This window comes from Muntiacus reevesi, chromosome 11 (assembly GCF_963930625.1).
Source record: "Muntiacus reevesi chromosome 11, mMunRee1.1, whole genome shotgun sequence".
NCBI lineage: Eukaryota > Metazoa > Chordata > Mammalia > Artiodactyla > Cervidae > Muntiacus > Muntiacus reevesi.
In genome coordinates, this window is record NC_089259.1 from 14,165,247 (window position 1) to 14,182,552 (window position 17,306).

At 41.4% G+C, this 17,306-nt stretch overlaps 1 protein-coding gene across 1 annotated transcript in view; it reads left to right on the forward strand.

Annotated features, from left to right (window-relative positions):
- GTF2F2 (general transcription factor IIF subunit 2) overlaps positions 1-17,306 on the forward strand; it is a 133,461-nt gene that overhangs the window by 69,149 nt on the left and 47,006 nt on the right. Inside the window, exon 5 of the mRNA XM_065901924.1 lies at positions 3,027-3,108. Coding sequence (XP_065757996.1) covers positions 3,027-3,108 — 82 coding nt within the window. The remainder of the gene's footprint in view (positions 1-3,026; positions 3,109-17,306) is intronic.

Genomic DNA, 17,306 nt, shown 5'->3' on the forward strand with positions numbered 1-17,306 from the left:
AAGTATTTATAGTCTTTCAAATTGAGCCAACAAAGTAGTTTTAAGTCAGGGTTCCTGTATTAATTAATATGATCTGTAAATAACAGCAGTGGTGTGCAAGTGAGTGCTTTCAGCTGTCTTAAAATGTAATATATAATAGCTTTCCCCTGAAATCTTAAGCAGTGTTTTAGAGAAGCAGCACAGTTTAGTGGGAAAAAAAATGAAAGCATGTTCCTGTGAGGTTTTAAAAGTGTGTGACGGTTTTATATCTTGCTTAGGGGGCTGTGTTATAAGTAAATTGTTTTTTTAAATTTTATTTTGGAAGAGAGGGGAAAGGGCAAAGAGTGAACAGAGATGTGGCCTTATTTAAGAGCAGCCAGTTGATGGAAATTTTCATTGCTGCTGATGAAGACTTTTCCTTTCATTTGAGAAGCTATTTTAGATTTGAAAAGAGAATATGATGGACAGGAAATCATGGTTTGGGGAAGTGAATTTTCCTACTTTGACCTTGTTGGAGAAGAGTGGTGATGAGTGGTGGCCAGGTTAAAGCAGGTAGGTGCTTTAGATGCCTGTTACTCTTTCAGGTATCATAAGTGTGAGACGTCTTCAGCAGAAGCTTTTAAATACAAACTAAATTCACCCCGTCCACCCGAGAGTGCTGTGCTGTGCTGTACCTGGTCGCTCAGTCCCTTCCGACTCTGCTGTCCCATGGACCGTAGCCCGCCAGGCCCCTCTGTCCACGGGGGTTCTCCAGGCAAGAGTACCGGAGTGGGTAGCCTTTCCCTTTTCCAGGGGATCTTCTGAACCCAGGTCTCCCGCATTGCAGGCAGATTCTTTACCGTCTGAGCCACCAGGGAAGCCCAAAAATACTGGGGTGGGTAGACTATCCCTTCTCCAGGGGCTCTTCCCGGCCCAGGAATCAAACCAGGGTCTCCTGCATTGCAGGCGGATTCTTTACCAGCTGAGCTACCAGGAAAGCCCCCACCCAGGAGCAGGTACTGCTAAATAAGTGGGGAACAGTCACAGGTGGTATTTGAAAGGTAGCTTTTTAGTATTCAACATTAGTAAACACATGGGTATGCAACTAAATTATCTTTGGAGACAGTATTCTAGATTTAAAAAAGGATTAATTTATGTTTCAGTAGTAGGCTTTCTCATGCATTTAAGGCCCTGTAGATTGGAGTCATTCCCAAATCTTGTGATTGTTATGACAAGAATCATTCTAGCTTGAACTTTCAGCTTCAGTGGAGGGGCATGCTTGAATATAAGATTTGTTTTTGCTTTAAAAAATTCAAATTTTAATCTTACTAAATTTCATTAGTAAGGAAATTACTTTTAGAATTTAAATTTAATATGAAATAATTTCAGCCTGCTTATTCTTTCCTTCCTGCCATATTTTGGTATAAGGTAGACATGCTTCTCATCATCACTCTTTGCCATCGTCTGTCAGCCTGTACCTTGAGGTTTGTGCTTATGTTGCATCAAACTATTGCATAACTGTGTGTTTGCAGTTAGTACTTAGGGGCCGTAATAAGGAGTTACAGGATTTTGGAGACAAAAACCACAAAAGATCACCATAAAATTTTTGGCGTGTGGAAGACCTCATGTATGGATATGGATATGCTGGGCCTCTGTTGCTGCGTGCGGGCTACTCTAGTTACAGTGCTCCGGCCTCTCACTTTGCGGCTTCTCTTGTTACGGAGCGCGGGCTTCCTCAGCTGCGGCTCTCGGGCTCCGCAGTTGCGGCCCTAGGGCTCTAGAGCGCGTGGGCGCAGTAGCTCTGGCGCACGGACTTAGTTGCCTCGAGGCGCTTGGAACCGATGTCCCCTGCATTGGCAGGTGGATTCTGAACCACAGGACCACCAGGAAAGTCCGGAGAATTTTCCTGATATAAGTCATGTGGGCGTGGTTGCATCTGCGCTTTACGTTTCGGTCAGTTCATCTGTTTGCCCAGTGAACCGCGCGCTTCTTGAAGACAGTGCTGCCTCTCAGTCGTCTTCCATTCTGCAGTGCCTAGACGGTTCCCTTCGCATGGTAGGCACTTGGTTAATGTTTGTGGGATGTATGAGGTCATTGGCCCTCCAAAGATGGATCATAAATGCACTGCTGAGGAGCCAAAGGAGTTCCTGAATCTCTCCTGAGTACTTGGGTGAATTCTCTTAGAAATATGATATTGAGCCGTAACTGTTCCTAACCATAGTCATCCATTTCCAGACTGCGGTAAAGCTGGTGCCACCGGGGGTCAGTCATGCGTGCATTATCAAATAAGATGAGATCTCAAGTGACTTGGTGCCTAGTGGGCGCACAGTAGTGGGTGCTAACTTTTGTTTCTCTGAATGTTGTATCAGTGTCACCGTAAGAATTCTTACTAACAGCGAAAATTTTTCCTTCTGTTTGGACAAATATTCATAACATTTAAAAGCTCTAGTTTTGCCACACCCACATTAATCATTTTGCTAAAAATAAAAGAGCAGCTGGCAGGCGGAACTGGTATTCTCTCTAACCTAGGCAAGAACCTGACTAGTTTCACAGTATTTTTTAGTCTGGCCGTTCTAGTCACAGGTATTCTAGAATTTTGTTTTTTGCACATATATGTGTGCGTACCCACGCATTCAAATAACGCATTATGTATATACCTTTGATTTAGTGCTTTAGACTGTGTTTTCAGAAGTTACTTCTCTGTACACCCTTCACAGATGATATAGCCTGTACACCCTTCAAATATTTATTTGATTTTGTGCCCTTTAAAGCCACTTTCTTTAGAAAGAGCTAAGTGTATAAAAGCTGTTATTGGCAAGGGGCTGCAGCAGTCTGTAAATAAACCTGACAGGAGCCTAGTTTTTTACTAGCTACGAATACATTTTTTTTTTGCTATTCTGATCAGTGATACCGCTATAAACTTAAAAATATCCCTTTTCTTTCCTTGATTTATATTTTTGACTATATTTGATTGTGATCAGTTACTGTGGTTAGTATGTCAAAATACAGTCTTGAAAATGATAAATGTTATCTAAATACATTTGTTAATTTTTTTCTTTCCATTCAAGATAAGCTTTCACTGGAAGGAATAGTGGTACAAAGAGCTGAATGCCGACCTGCTGCCAATGAAAACTACATGAGGTTAAAGAGGTTGGTGTTTTTTAACTTTAAAACGATACCTGGTGTGTTTTTTTGTTTGTTTGTTTTTTAGAATTGAAATATATATATTAGATTGCCTATTGACTGCATAAAAACAATGGTTATTGTTACAAGTGTTTTCTTTAAAGCTTGTTTGTTTTTAAAATCAAATAAATAAGAACAAATTTTTAATTACAAAATAAGTAAGTCATGACAATATCACATGGGCAGTGCTGACTATATTTAATAGTAGTTTATTGCACATTTGAAAGTTGCTGAGAGAAGAGATCCCAAAAGATCTCATTGCAAGAAAAAAATTTTTTTTCAACTATGTTTGCTGTCATAAGTTAGACTTACTGTGGTGATCCTTTTCCAGGGTATACACTTGACTGAATCATTACCGTGTATACCTGAAACTAATACAATGTCAGTTATATTAAAATTAAACTCAAAAAGCGTTTCTTCAGTAAGGGAACTTTCAGAACCTAGGCTGTTAATTTGGGTTGTATTAAGCTACTTTGTTACTATAACCTGGAATCAAAAATTTTAAGTGTCTTTTTCTAGTTGTCCTTGTAAATCTTGATTCTCTAAAGACATGTTTACAAGATCTTTGCACCATTTTATTTTCAAGGGCTATAATTTTCCCATGATGAATGTGTATCTCAAATACTATACACTGAAAAGCAAGTATAACTGGTTGTTAGAATACCATCCTTTTTTCTTAATCTACAAAGAACTTTTATAAACTATTACCTTGTTAGAGATTTTGCTTTGGTGTCCCTCCTCCACACTTTTGGACGTGGTTATTACCCTTTTGTAATTCATGCTTAAAGGTTATGATTTCAAATTCTTGGTACTTCAAATTTTGTGACTTTCAAAGAGTCAACAATTTTTTAAACTTGGACGAAATGTATTGTGCTTATTTTATAATTTATATTGAATGTATTTCAATCCCCCATATAGTCTTGAATTACACATTTTTAAATTTACCCCGTACTTAACTATGTGAAATAATAGTGAACAAAACAAAAGAAAATCTCTGCCCTAATGTACATACATTTTAGAAGGTTGTAGCTGCACTGAACTGGTAGTTGGGCTCACACTTCCAAGTGGCAGCCACAGCCCCTCTGAATATCCACATTGACTGAACTGGATCAGCTCTTAATTTCACATCTTTTAAAACTCCCCTGCCCCGCCCCTCTCAATTAGATGGGATGTCTGTCTTTCGGGAATGAAACAGAGACTAGCTTTCTTGTCCAATAACTCTTCTAATTTCATTGCCTCCCCAGGGCAAGGGAAAGGATGACAATCAAAATGAAAATTTTTTAGAACAGTAAATAACTTTGGCACACAGGCAGATGTTCCTCTTTGTTTTTAGCTTATAAAGTTTATTATGTAATACAAGTCTTTTTGAGAATTTATCTTCTTCAAATAACTACTGAACTTGGAAAATGCAAAACCTGATTACTCAGCTCTTTGCCAAAATATTTTTCTGTGGTCTTAATTTTCTTTAAAAGTTTCTAAAGATTTCTGGTGATCAGATCAGGCAAGTCATCTGCTGTGTTATGAAATGGCTGCTTTTTCCTTACCAAAGAAGACATTAAAATTGTTTAGCCTTTTGGAGTATGCTGAAAGACGAGCTATCATATAGTTCAGTTTGGTCAGTAACTTAAGGAAACAGGGTAATTCAGGAGATGATAATTATGTGAGTTTCATAAATAGATGCTATATGACATAAGTCTTGAAGGCTGAGACTTTTTTTGACCAAGTGGGAAAAGATGGGAGTAAGAACTCTTTAGATACAGGCAGGCAGGCACAGAGACCTGGGGAAAACAGCAGGGAGCCATGTAGGGACCTGTGTGTGGTTCCAAGCCTGGAATGTGGGTTTTTTCCGATCAGAGCAAACAAGCTGCAGCCTTAGGACCTTCCCTGGGGGCTCAGTGGTTGGGAATCTGCCTGCCAGAGTGGGGGACGTGGGTTTGATCCCTGGCCGGGGAACTAAGGTCCCCCTTGCCACGAGGCAGCTGAGCCCATGCAGCACAGTGACCAAGCCTGCGTGCCCTGGAGCCCGTGCTCTACAACAAGAGAAGACTGCCGTGCGAGGCCCTCATGCCGCTCCTGGCGAGGAGCCCCCACGCACGGCAGCGGGAGAAAACGCGTGCTCAGCGGCCACGAGCCTGTGCGCCACAATGGACCCTGTACAGCCAAAAGACTTTAAATGTTAAAAACAGAAGCTCCAGCCCTTTTTTGAGCTCTGAACTTAAATATCCAAAAGCCTGGTGGGAAGTCCAGTTGACATGTTTCAAAGATGTCAAAAACTGAACTCCCAGTCTTGCCCCCCCAAACCTGCTCTAAGCTCATGCCAAGTCTGTCCTCCCATTTTCTTAGTCCAGAAGCCCTGGTTACACATTCTTGACTCCTCTCTCCCACCTCATATCCAATGTGTCAGAAAAGTCTTCCTGAGTGTACCTTCCGAATATTACACACCTGCTGTCTGACCATTTCCCAGCACCCACGTGACCTGCCTTTGTGTCTCACCTGGATCGCGGCCAGAGCCTCCTAGCAGAGTTCCTGCTTCCACCCTTGCCTCGCTGCTGTCTGCTGGCAGCGCAGGAGCCAGAGCGGTTCTTGTAAAACCTGTCAAGCCGTGCCGTTCCTTTGCTCCTCTGCCACTTGGCAGTGCTTCCCATGTTGCTCAGAATAAAGTCCAGTCCTTGCAGCTGCAAGGTCTGCCGCCCTTCTCTCCCCCTTCTCCCCATCTGAACCTGCTCTCGCCCTCCGCTTGCTCACTCTGCTCCGTCCACACTGACCTCTAACAGCCCGCCAGCGCAGGCACACTGCTTTGCAGCGGATGGTCTTTCCTGCCTGGAGCATGCTTTCAACAGATGGCTTCATGGCTCGCTTCCCCACCTCTGTCACATCTCTTCCCAAATTCTGCTGTTTCATGAGGCCTGCCCGACCACTCTGCTTACTTCAGTGCTTGTGTGCAGCACGTATTAACCTAATGTAATTTACTTACTGTATGTAGTGCCAACTTTGCCCCAGTGCAGTTTAAGCTCCCATGGTTTGTTTTTTGTTTTATGTATACTTGCTTTCTGTTTACTCACGTGCGCGCTCACACACACACACACACCCTGAGTGTCTGGAATAGTTCATGACATGTAGTAGGCAGACAGGAAATAGGTGTTGAGTGAATAAAGGGCAGGAGAGACAATTAAAGAGTCTCCTATGCTTGTTAGACAACTTGTTAAAGAGTCATATGTGCTGTGGTAAGAAATTTGGACTTGATGTGCTATTGCTATTAAGGAGGCACTGAGGAATTTTAACCAGGATGGAAAGTGAAGGGATTGTGTTTTTAGAAGGGTCATTCTAGCCATGGCTTCCCCAGTGGCACAGTGGTAAAGAATGCCTGCCAATGCAGGAGACACAGGAGACTCAGGTTCAGTTCCTGGATCTGGAAGATTCCCTGGAGGAGGAAATGGCAACCCACTCCAGTTTTCTTGCCTGGAAAAATCCCATGGACAGAGAACCTGGAGGGCTACAGTCCATGGGATTGCAAGGAGTCAGACATGGCTGAGTGAGTGAGCACACAGACGTGCTTTCTGGCCACGGTGCAGAGACTGAAGCCAGGGGGGCAGGCTAGAGGCTGGAGTCATAGTCCAGGTACAAGCATCGGAATGACTCAGCAAGGTGGTTCTAGGCCCACGGGAGGTGAGAGACCAAGTTTGAGGATGTTTGGAGGTAGAGTCGGCAGGACTCGATAAACTCATCTCAGACTTCCCGAGTTTCTCCAGGCCCAGACTGATTGTGGTGGCTCTTCTCTTGTGGCCAAATGCATGTCCTGCTGTGAGGCTCAGACTAGCTCTCTACCACCCTGTGTAATGTGCTCACGAAGGCAGAGGGGTAGAGACGCCCTTAAAATTTCAGTCTGATTGACAATTTATGTAAAAAGTTAAAGAAGCAAGAAGTACTTAAACTTAGGAAGAGTACCAGTGGGTAAATTACCAAAACAGGAAAGTCAGCTGAGCCCAAAGTCATAGCTCATGTATTTTGTTTATCATTAGTCAACATATTCAAATTCCTTCTGTGATCACCGGAGAAGGATATGGCAACCCACTCCAGTACTCTTGCCTGGAAAATCCCATGGATGGAGGAGCCTGATAGGCTACCGTCCACGGGGTCACAAAGAGTCGAACACAACTGAGTGACTTCACTTACTTACTTACTTAGCTGTGATCACTAAGTTAAGACTCGATTTTAGAAAAATCACTAGATAATTCTTCTTGCTCTAGAGAGCTTTCCATCTTTGAACCTCATGAAAACACACAGAGAGGATTATCTAAAAACATTTACTGACAGTGCAGTGAGGGAGGAATAGGAACGTGGTGGCACTGCTGATGTCAAGTGGAAAGCCAGATCGCCAGATGTGGGTACTATCAAAGCGGAAGTGTCTGAGACAGAGTCAGCCCCTCAGTATTTCAGGTATCCTGGACTGGATATTTCACAGACTGACTCAGTTTTTTACGGCCTCCTTTTTTCTTTTTTTGGCTGTACCGTGTCTTTGTTGTCCTATGGGCTTTTCTCTAGATGCAGCGAGCGGGGGCTACACTCGATGTGCGGTGCCCAGGCTGCTCACTGCGGTGGCTTCTCTCCTTGCACAGTGCGGGCTCTAGGGCCCTCGGGCTTCAGGAGCTGTGGCTCCCAGGCTTAGTTGCTCAGAGGCATGTGGGACCTTCCCAGATCAGGAATCAAACCGTGTCGGCAGGCAGACGTCTTCTGCGTCGGCAGGCAGACTCTTTCTCACTGAGCCACTCGGCAAGTCACGGCCTTCTGACTATCCTTGAATGACATTCGGGCCTTTCTGATCATCTGGCTCCTGTCTCACTTCCTGGCTTCGTTTTCAGCTTGTCTCCTCGGCCTAGATGTCCGACCATTGCAGCACACTAAGGTTGTTTTCCCAGATGCACGAGGCACCTGTGCATTTTATGCCTGTGTGACATGTTGCATCCTTTACCTAGAATGCCTCAGCTACCTTCTGCCAAGAGCCTTTAAAAGCAACCCAGGTGTCACCCAGAGAAGCCGCGTGTCTTCCATTCCCCAGTCCCAGCAGGATCTACCCCCCCCCTTTCCTTGCTCCCCATTCTGTTCCTCTTCACTGGTGGTGTATAAATGTCTGCTGCTGAGGTGTACTGGTTGCATTTTCTACAGCATTACAAACTGCGTAAGAACAGAGAACGAGAGCTTTATTTTTCTTCCTTTCCTGTCCGTTTTCCCTTCTTCCTTTCCTTTTTGTATGTTCAGCACTTAGCATGGTACTTTACAAATAATAGATATCTGGAAGTATTTGTTGGGATGAAATGGATTGAAATAAAAAGGGAAAGCAAAACGAGGTGCAGAAACATGGAAGTCAGCCGCATTCAGCTTCTTTGTTTAACTTCTGCACGTTCATGTCACTAATTGAGCCAAAAATCCTTGTCTCAAAAGTTTTTATTTTTAATTCTTTCATTGTTTGTGGGTTTTCTTCAAAAACCTGGTAAGAAAAGCCTCTCCTTTTGGGAACAGAGCACTGGTTGCAGAGGGGTTTCACTTCTCTGCTAAGACCCCAAACAGCAGGGAGCATGTTGTGATTCACATTCTCTCCTGGGGAGAACTTATCCTGCTGTATCTGCCTTGTCTTGTTACGAGGAAAGCAGAAAGGACCCTCTCACTCAGTAGATCTGTATATAATTTGTGGGGAGTGTAATTCATGCCCAGAGAAGGATCTGCAAATAAAATTTTTGCCTAACGCAGTAACAGCACCGAAGAATTTTCTTTCCACCACATTTAAATTGGAGTTTTTACTTATCTCCATATATACATTTCATAAAGATTAATTATTTTATAAATGATTTTTCTTATATTTTAGGATGATGATCTTATAGCCAGGTCCCTTTATATTTAAAAAAGAAGTACAAGATGAGTTGTGAATAGGATATGCTGAGTGCTTAGTTGCTTTAGTCGTGTCTGACTCTTTGTGGCCCTGTGGACTGTAGCCTGCCCGGCTCCTCTGTCCTTGGAATTCTCCAGGCAAGAATACTGGAGTGGGTTGCCATTTCCTTCTCCAGGGGATCTTCCCCACCTAGGGATCGAACCAGCGTCTCTTAAGTCTCCTGCATTGGCAGGCCGGTTCTTCACCACTGGGAAGCCCTGTAAATAGGATGATTATATAATTAATCATTTAAAACAGGATGCTTTTTTCTTTTTAATTTATTTTTTAATTAATTTATTTTAATTGGAGGGTAATTTCTTTACAATATTGTAGTGGTTTTTTTGCCATACATTGACATGAATCAGCCATGTGTGTACATGTATTCCCCATCCTGAGCACACCCCCCCCACCTGCCTCCCCATCCCACCCCTCAGGGTCATCCCAGTGCACCAGCCTTGAGCACCCTGTCTCATGCATCGAACCTGGACTGGCGATCTACTTCACATATGATAATATACATGTTTCAATGCTGTTCTCTCGAATCATCCCACCCTCGCCTTCTCCCACACAGTCCAACAGTCTGTTCTTCACATCTGTGTCTCTTTTGCTGTCTCACATTGTAGGGTCATTGTTACCATCTTTCTGAATTACATATATATGCATTAGAATACTGTATTGGTGTTTTTCTTTCTGACTTACTTCACTCTGTATAATAGGCTCCAGTTTCATCCACCACATTAGAACTGATTCAAATGAATTCTTTTTAACAGCTGAGTAATATTCCACGGTGTATATGTACCACAGCTTTCTTATCCATTCATCTGCTGATGGACATCTAGGTTGCTTCCATGTCCTGGCTATTATAAACAAAGCTACGATGAACATTGGGGTACATGCGTCTGTTCCAATTCTGGTTTCCTCAGTGTGTATGCCCAGCAGTGGGATTGCTGGGTCGTATGGCAGTTCTGTTTCCAGTTTTTTAAGAAATCTCCACACTGTTTTCCATAGCGGCTGTACTAGTTTGCATTCCCACCAGCAGTGTAAGAGGGTTCCTTTTTCTCCACACCCTCTCCAGCATTTATTGCTTGTAGACTTTTTGACAGCAGCCATTCTGACCTGCGTGAGATGGTACCTCATTGTGGTTTTGATTTGCATTTCTCTGATAATGAGTGATGTTGAACATCTTTTCATGTAAAACAGGATACTTTTAAGAAGGAAAGTAGGCCTAACTAGAGAGAAAGCCACACTGAGACAGCAGTATAAACTGTCCCAGGTAAACTGGGATGTAAAATGACCCTTACTGTGAATAGCCTGGATAAATTAAAATGCCAACTTTAAAACAAGAACTTGAAGAGTCAAATAATGAAAGTTCTGGCAATTAGGAAACATATACCACAAAATCTAGAATGTTCAGCTATGGCTGAACATAAGCTTGTTGTGAATCCCAGTAGCCACACAGAGTTGGGCATATGACAGTGTTCTTTTCATGTTTAAATGTATGTTTACATAATATTAATGTAAATTTATATATAAAGTTTTTTAAACAGTAAAATGAATAACAAACTAAAATCAGTTTTATAGAAAAACAGTTAATTGTTAATAAAATTGAGATCATAGAAGTAATTCAGAGTTCAATAAAGATAATTTTATGACCAGAGAAATAATAGTATTGGGTTTTAGGTTTCTGGTGATCTTATTTGAAGCACATTTTATTGAATAGAGTTTTTGACAAATATTGAGGTTAATGGTTAGTATACTAGTTAGATGCTTGCATTTGTGTCAGAAAATCCAACGCCAACTCACTTAAAAATGAAAGACATCTCTTGACTCACATGAATTGAATCCAGTGGCACTGTGCACTTTAGCTGCAGCTTTATTCAGGAGTTCTCCGTGTCACCAGTATTTTAGCTCTGTTCTGATTTTTGGGGCCCGTTTTTCTCCAGCTGACCTGTTTTCAGACTTACCTTTCTCTTGGTAGCAAGACGGCCACTTGCAGCTCCCAGGATCATCAGCCTCTTTTTTCATTACGAAGCCCCAGGAGTTAAGTGACTTTGTCTTCAACCAACCCTTCACTTCCTTCCACGGGCCAACATGGATTCTGAGTTTATCCTGGAACCAGTAAATGTGTCAGTGAAGATGAGAAGCATGGATAAGGCTTCGCGCCCACCTGTGGACGTGTATAGGAGGGAGGGTCAGTCACATCCAGAACACGTGGCTACTGCTCCGTAATGGAGGGGCTGGGGTGGGGGCCGGGCCTGGGGAGGTAATCATCAGATCAACAGCAAAACTTTTTTACCAGAAAAAGCATCTTAGGTCAGAAACAGTCATCAAGGGTGTTTGCATCCTTTGTTGCTTTCTTTTGAGGAATGACCATCTTCTCTCTTCTGAGACGGTCCAGATTTTTATTAGAAAGCAGCTCTGGACCTATGAAAATGCCTTAATAGGGTGAGATGGATGAGAGATCGGGCTCTGGGGTCTCACTGCATAGTTTCAGAGACTGGCTTTCCCAGTGACTGGCTGGCTGATCTTCAGCGAAGTACATGGCCATTCTGTGCCTTCATTGCCTCATATTTTGTAAAATGTGAGTGTGGCGTTTATGTCAGGGTTGTGATAATGATTAAATAGCACTATATAATATATGATGTGTCTGACACAGAGTACTCAATAAATATTAACTATTATGTTTATGACTTACCTGAGTAAGTACTCCTGTCCCAGGGATATTCCCAACCCCTCCTGGTTTGTCTTTAGTTCTCATGATGAAAAGACACTTGCACACAGAGATTCTTTTTGAATTCCTGTCCTGAGGAAGATAAATTAGTTTAATCAAGTTTAAATTGGAAATAGAGCAGAAAGAGAACTAGAGCTGAGAAAAAGAACATGAGTTTTTTTTTTTTTTTAGAGAGTTCGTGGTAATAATTCTCTTTTCAAAACAAAATACCTAAAGTAGTGGTTGAGCTGTTCCTAGATATTATCCAGATTCAGGCACAGGGATCTGAGTTCACTTTTTCCTTGCACAATCTTCATCTATCCTTTTCTTGCCCTCAAGGACTCCATAATGTGCCCACCATCATGTATAGATCTGAAACCCTTGGAGTTGTAGTGTATAAATCTTCTACTAGATGTTCAGAATCTTTATGAAAAGTATAAAGGATACTAATCTTGAAAATTTCCCAAGTTGCCTTTGGAAATCTTATCATCCCTTCCTGAAGTGATGCTTTGGCTGATGGCTCTCCTGAGGCACCCAAATGTGTGATTTTGTAAAACATGGGGCTGTAAGTCTTCTTCATCAAAGATTTCTTGAAGGACCAGGGTACTGGAAGTCCTAAAGAGCTCACCCAAGAAGGCAGGTAGCTTGCTTTGCCGTTAAGCATGCCCTGTTCTCACATCCTTTCCCCTTAAACTGCTCCTTTTTAATTATCACTTAAGAGTGAAGGATTATGTGAAAGAAGCTGGATGTCTTCATTGAAGTGTTAATACAATAATTTTTAAATGTATTAATAGATAGCTGTAGTAAACTTGCAAAAATACCAGTGGTATAGAAGTACCATGAAAATCTAGTCATGGTGTTTTATCCAGAGTTTTTTAAAAGACTGCCACAGGTCCTCATGAGGAATGCTGTTTGGTGCAAGCAAGCCTCGTAGGGAAATTAGTGGTAAACATGGTCCCTTTCCCTCTGAAAAGCCATAGCAGGTGTCCCCACAGCCCTTGAGCTGTAGACTGCTCCTGAAGGCTTAGTAGTTTGATGAAATAGGATTTCCAAATGATTGTAAAAAGTTACTGGGAGTATATATGTGTATGTATGGATATACACATACATATACATAATTAAATCATCGACATAATTAAGCAACAAAGATTTTATATAATTTCCTTCTTTCAAGTCCTCAGATGTTTTTACCTTAAGGTTGGAGGAGGAGAGGGTTATTTTTTCATCATCTGGATACTGTTCTTTCTCCCTGAACAGCACTTGTCTTTGGAATCCCCCACCTCTCCTGCCTGCTCTCTTGGCTCCTCAGGCTTCTAACCCCTTCTTATTCTGCTGCCATCCCAGCTCAAGTGCGCACTAGTGCAAAACCAGTTGTTTCCCGTCTTCCCCGAGTTCCCTCCTGCCCCGCTGTCGGCATGCTCTTTCGTGCTTGCCACGCTCCTGTTCTTCCTTTCAGACTCAGCTCAAATGTAAACCTCTCCAGCATTTCTTCCCACTCAGGATAAAAGCCTCATCTCCACCAAGTTCCTGTAATGCCATACATCTGCTAGTAAACCACTAATCACATTTAGCTTTTCATTTTACTTTTACTGTTTCTGTTTACATCTCTACCAGATAGTGAGCTCCCTGAGGGCAGGGACTATGAGCTCATTCATCTTCGTTCCCACAACTTGATGTTCAGTAAAAACCTAGTAGAGTAATTGACCAAAAGTCGGCGTTTTCAAGTTAAGAATTTGCAGTATACCTTGATTAAGAAATCTCTCCAGGATGACTACTCTTTTAAAAGTGCATTTAGCTGTATTTAAGATTCAAATTATAGGTCCTGAGAAACAGTATTGGCATGTGGTGCTGTTTCTACAAAGCTTCACAGCTTTGCAGGATAAAAATACCTCAGTACACAATTTCTCTTTGTTCACTCACAGTTGAAAATCAACAGGGCGAAACCTTAGGCAAAACTGTGAAGTATGGAAAGTTTATATTTATTATCCCAGCATCTCCTTTCTTCACTTCTTTTCTTCTTAGTAATACTATCTTGAGGCATCTTTCTTTTTATCCTGTTCTGATCTTTCTTATTCTGTCAATTCTGAATACATTTGAAGAGTGAAGGGGCATAAGTCAAACTGGGCATTTGATTTTAAACCTTTTGTTACTAAATGTGAAAGAATAGCCATCAGGTTACCTGTTGAAGGTATTTGAGTAGGCACGCTTCTTTTTTCATGAGGAAGTAAAGTCATTGAAATTATACCATTTATAGGTTGGCCCAGTACACACATTGAGTAGTCCTTTTCATTTGTCAGGGGGATTTACCTCCAGAATAACCATCTCTGCTTCCTGGCCCCAGTGGGTAGATCTGACCTGGCTGTATTTGTTGGAGTTCTGTTCTGAGAATTTATCACTTGCTGGTGAATTTTGACTGCAAAAGTAGCCAAATGGTCTTAGGCAGAATTGGGACCACCTCTAGTCCATATGGTGCCGTGTACAAATTTTTAAAGGTGATCCTTCCTCAAGTGTTTTTATTTGTATCTGTCAGAAATCATGGTAATTTATGTATCTTGTTAAATAAGGCATTACTACCATCTGCCAGAAAATTGCCACAGTAATTAGACAAGTCTTCGCTGTCCCTGGTGTGAATGTGCAGAACCGCTGTCCACACTAAACAGATGAAGCTGGGAAGGAGTTCTGCGTTCTGGTTTGCTGCAGGCCGTCATGTCCTGTATTCCTACCGACTGATCTAGGGTTTAAGTTGCTGGCCTGATCCTTGAAGGCACTGGATTTTCATCTGTTGGTTTGTGATTCCCTGAACCTTTTGAAAACGAAGGAAAGATACTATGTGTGTCTTTATTAAGAACAAGGCTCCCATTTAGTTCATTGAATTGGTAGAAATAATGATCATCAAGCCTTTAACTTACTACTAGGAAGAACTAGTCTAACTTTGGGATGATCAGGCTTTAAATATTCTTAGTAGTTTGTTAATCAAAGTACAAGAAAACTGGACTCATGAACATCTTACATATTCTCTCTCTTGCTTGAAGAGTCTAATGCAATTGCCATGAGATATATTGTTTTTATTTTAAAAAAAACTTGGATTTTTTTTTTTTTTTTAAAGAATCCTCAATTTATATATAGACGAAGAAAAGATTGTTTACATATTTTTTAAAAACTGCTTAAGGGAAATGATTTTCGGGGTCACACACTCTTAAATGGCTTTGTATTAATTAGATGTTTAGTTACTTTTTTTTAAGTCTTATTTCCATTTTCAGAAATGAGACTACTGAGTCATAGAGAAGTTGTGGTTTGCCCAAGTTCACGATTTGTTAATGACAAAGCTAGAGTTTGAACCGAGATCTAATTGATTCCAGTGTGTTAGATGGCAGGCTGACTCTTCTGGTCTTTATTGTTTCAAAACGTTGCCTGGCTTATCAGTAGGGAGAAGAAACGGAGCTTGTTCTCTTTTTTCCTCTGTTGTTCTGGGTGATCATTGCATTGATGTCCCTCGGTGTAAACTATTAATAGTATCGTTAGTACCATTGTTCTATTTCATTATACAGTAGGGTAACATTTCTGTATTTACATATAAGATATAAAGTGACTTCATTGTTTCAGTTTAGATTTTTTTATCTAATTTAAGATCCTACAACTTAACACTGAACATTGCTAGCATAACTTGATTGAATTTTAAAGCCCCGTGTATCTGTAGGAGAGAGGTAGAATATTAAGTGATTTTGTGTCTATGGAGTTTATTATTTTACTTTTGTGATATTTATGTGAAATTTATAACACTTTGAGTAGTTTTGATGAACTAGTAGTTGAGCTATTTTAAAAATCTAGTTTTCTTTAATATACCCTAGTATTATAGTTGTCATGTACTGTATACTGATGTGCGTGTGTGTGTGTGTGTGAGACTTTGAAGACCACTGAATGTCTGAAACTCCTCTCTTGTAATATGTTCTGTATTTGAGGAAAACTGAAAAGATGGAATTGGTAATAATAATAATATTCACACAGAAACTTCTCAAACCAAACAATAAACAGATGGGAAAAACAGGGGAGAAAGATGTAAGCTTATACAAAACAAAATATGCCAGTGAATGGTATTCCCACTAAAATGTAGTTCCATGAGGGCAAAGCTTTTTGTCTGCTTTATTCACTGGTGTATCTCTAATGATTAGAAGAGTACCTGGCACCTAGTAGGTGCACAGTGAATATTTGTTGGATGAAGAAAGGAAGGAATGAGACTTAGATATTGTCTCACAGACTGCCTAGGACCTTGATCACAGTGAGACATGCTGCTGCATGCTAGGCTAATTTATCTACTCTTGTCACTTCCCCATATTTCATAGCTTCCAAGCATTATTTATTACTCATTTGCTCAACAGATACTTACTGAGCATCTAATGTACATACTAAGCAGTGTAACATACAGTAACCAGAGCTTATTCATTTTGGGAAGTGGATCATCGCTGATCGCTCAGTCGTGTCTGACTCTTTGCAACCCCATGGACTATAACCTACCAGACTCCTCTGTCCATGGGATTCTCCAGACAAGAATACTGGAGTGGGTTGCCATTTCCTTCTCCAGGGAAGTGGATCATAGATGGGTACTAAAAAATAATTTAAATTATATGATTGTATATAATATGAGAAGTTGACACAGGCAGTAAATATGAGGTTTCAGAAAATACTGATTTCGTGAAGTTAAGAGAAAGGAGTCAGAGAATTTGCCTAGATGAAGACAGGGAGGGAAAGATTCTAAGTAGAATGGCACAGTGTTATTTGAGATCAGTCAATAGGAGTGTTTTAGGAAACATAGATCAGCCTGGCAGATTAGACAGAGGGCTGACTGTAGGGTGTTTCAGTGTTACACTGAACAAGCAGGTGATCAGTGAATTACTGATGCAGCATATTTCACTCGGAGGGAGATTCCTAGGTCTCCTTCATAGCTCTGTCCTTGGCACACTCTCCTCACTTGGCCTTCAGTTGAGTTCAGTCACTCAGTCGTGTCTGACTCTTTTGAGACTGCAAGGACTGCAGCACGCCAGGCTTCTCTGTCCATCACCAGCTCCCAGAGCTTGCTCAAACTCATGTCCATTGAGTCAGTGATGCCATCCAACCACCTCATCCTCTGTCGTCCCCTTATGCTCCTGCCTTCTATCTTTTCTAGCATCAGGGTCTTTTCCGATGAGTCAGCTTTTCGAATCAGGTGGCCAAAGTATTGGAGCTTCAGCTTCAGCATCAGTCCTTCCAATGAATATTTAAGACTGATTTCCTTTAGGATGGACTAGTTTGATCTCCTTGCAGTCCAAGGGACTCTCAAGAGTCTTCTCCAACACCACAGTTCAAAAGCATCAATTCTTCAGCGCTCAGCTTTCTTTATAGTCCAACTCTCACACCCGTACTTGACTACTAGAAAAACTAGGAGTCTTTGTAGCTCCTGCTTCTCTCTTTAACTCTTCCCTTCCTACATTAGCTTACTGAGTGATCCTGTCCCCTTTAAACATTTATTACACGGGAACTCCAGAATTTGTATCTCCA